At 62.1% G+C, this 568-nt stretch overlaps 1 protein-coding gene across 9 annotated transcripts in view; it reads left to right on the forward strand.

Moving 5' to 3' along the window:
* Positions 1 to 18: 18 nt before the first annotated feature.
* GNAO1 (guanine nucleotide binding protein (G protein), alpha activating activity polypeptide O) overlaps positions 19 to 568 on the forward strand; it is a 280020-nt gene continuing 279470 nt past the window's right edge. For all 9 annotated transcript variants that reach the window (XM_015421401.1, XM_015421406.1, XM_015421408.1 and 6 more), the window contains exon 1: positions 19 to 529. In XM_015421401.1, coding sequence (XP_015276887.1) covers positions 412 to 529 — 118 coding nt within the window. In that variant the 5' untranslated portion in view covers positions 19 to 411. The remainder of the gene's footprint in view (positions 530 to 568) is intronic.

The raw sequence follows: 568 nt of genomic DNA on the forward strand, positions 1-568 counted from the left end.
CCCGCCCCGCAACAGATCTCCTTCCTCCGACGCTTGCGGCTCCCCCCTTCTCCCAGCGCCTGCAGCCCCCCCTCCCCAAGGCTGTGCTCGGATCTCGTTTGGATGCATTGATTTTGCTGGGGCGAAAGAGACGCAGAGCCGGGAAGGGAGAGGTCTCTTTTTTTTATCATCATCTGGAGGGGGGAGACCACCGACGTTGAATTGTTTCCCCCCCGGGGCTTGATTTAAACAACAACAAGGGCGACGACAAACCGAAGCGGAGATCTACGAGTCTCCCCCCCCTCCTTGCTTCGGTGTGCTCGGGAGTGTCTCCCCCCCGGGTCTGTTTCTCCCCCCGCTTGGAGTGCCTGCGAAGAGGTGGGGGGGAAGAGCCACGTCCGCCAGCCAGGGTAATTTCGGGGGGCCACCACCATGGGATGTACACTGAGCGCGGAGGAGAGAGCCGCCTTGGAGAGGAGCAAAGCCATCGAGAAGAACTTGAAGGAAGATGGCAGCAGCGCGGCCAAAGACGTGAAACTGCTCTTGCTAGGTGAGCCCCCCCCCCCGCCGCCTCTTCTGCTCGCGCCCC

The sequence above is a fragment of the Gekko japonicus genome, unplaced genomic scaffold (genome assembly GCF_001447785.1).
Source record: "Gekko japonicus isolate JY-2015 unplaced genomic scaffold, Gekko_japonicus_V1.1 scaffold674, whole genome shotgun sequence".
Lineage (NCBI taxonomy): Eukaryota > Metazoa > Chordata > Lepidosauria > Squamata > Gekkonidae > Gekko > Gekko japonicus.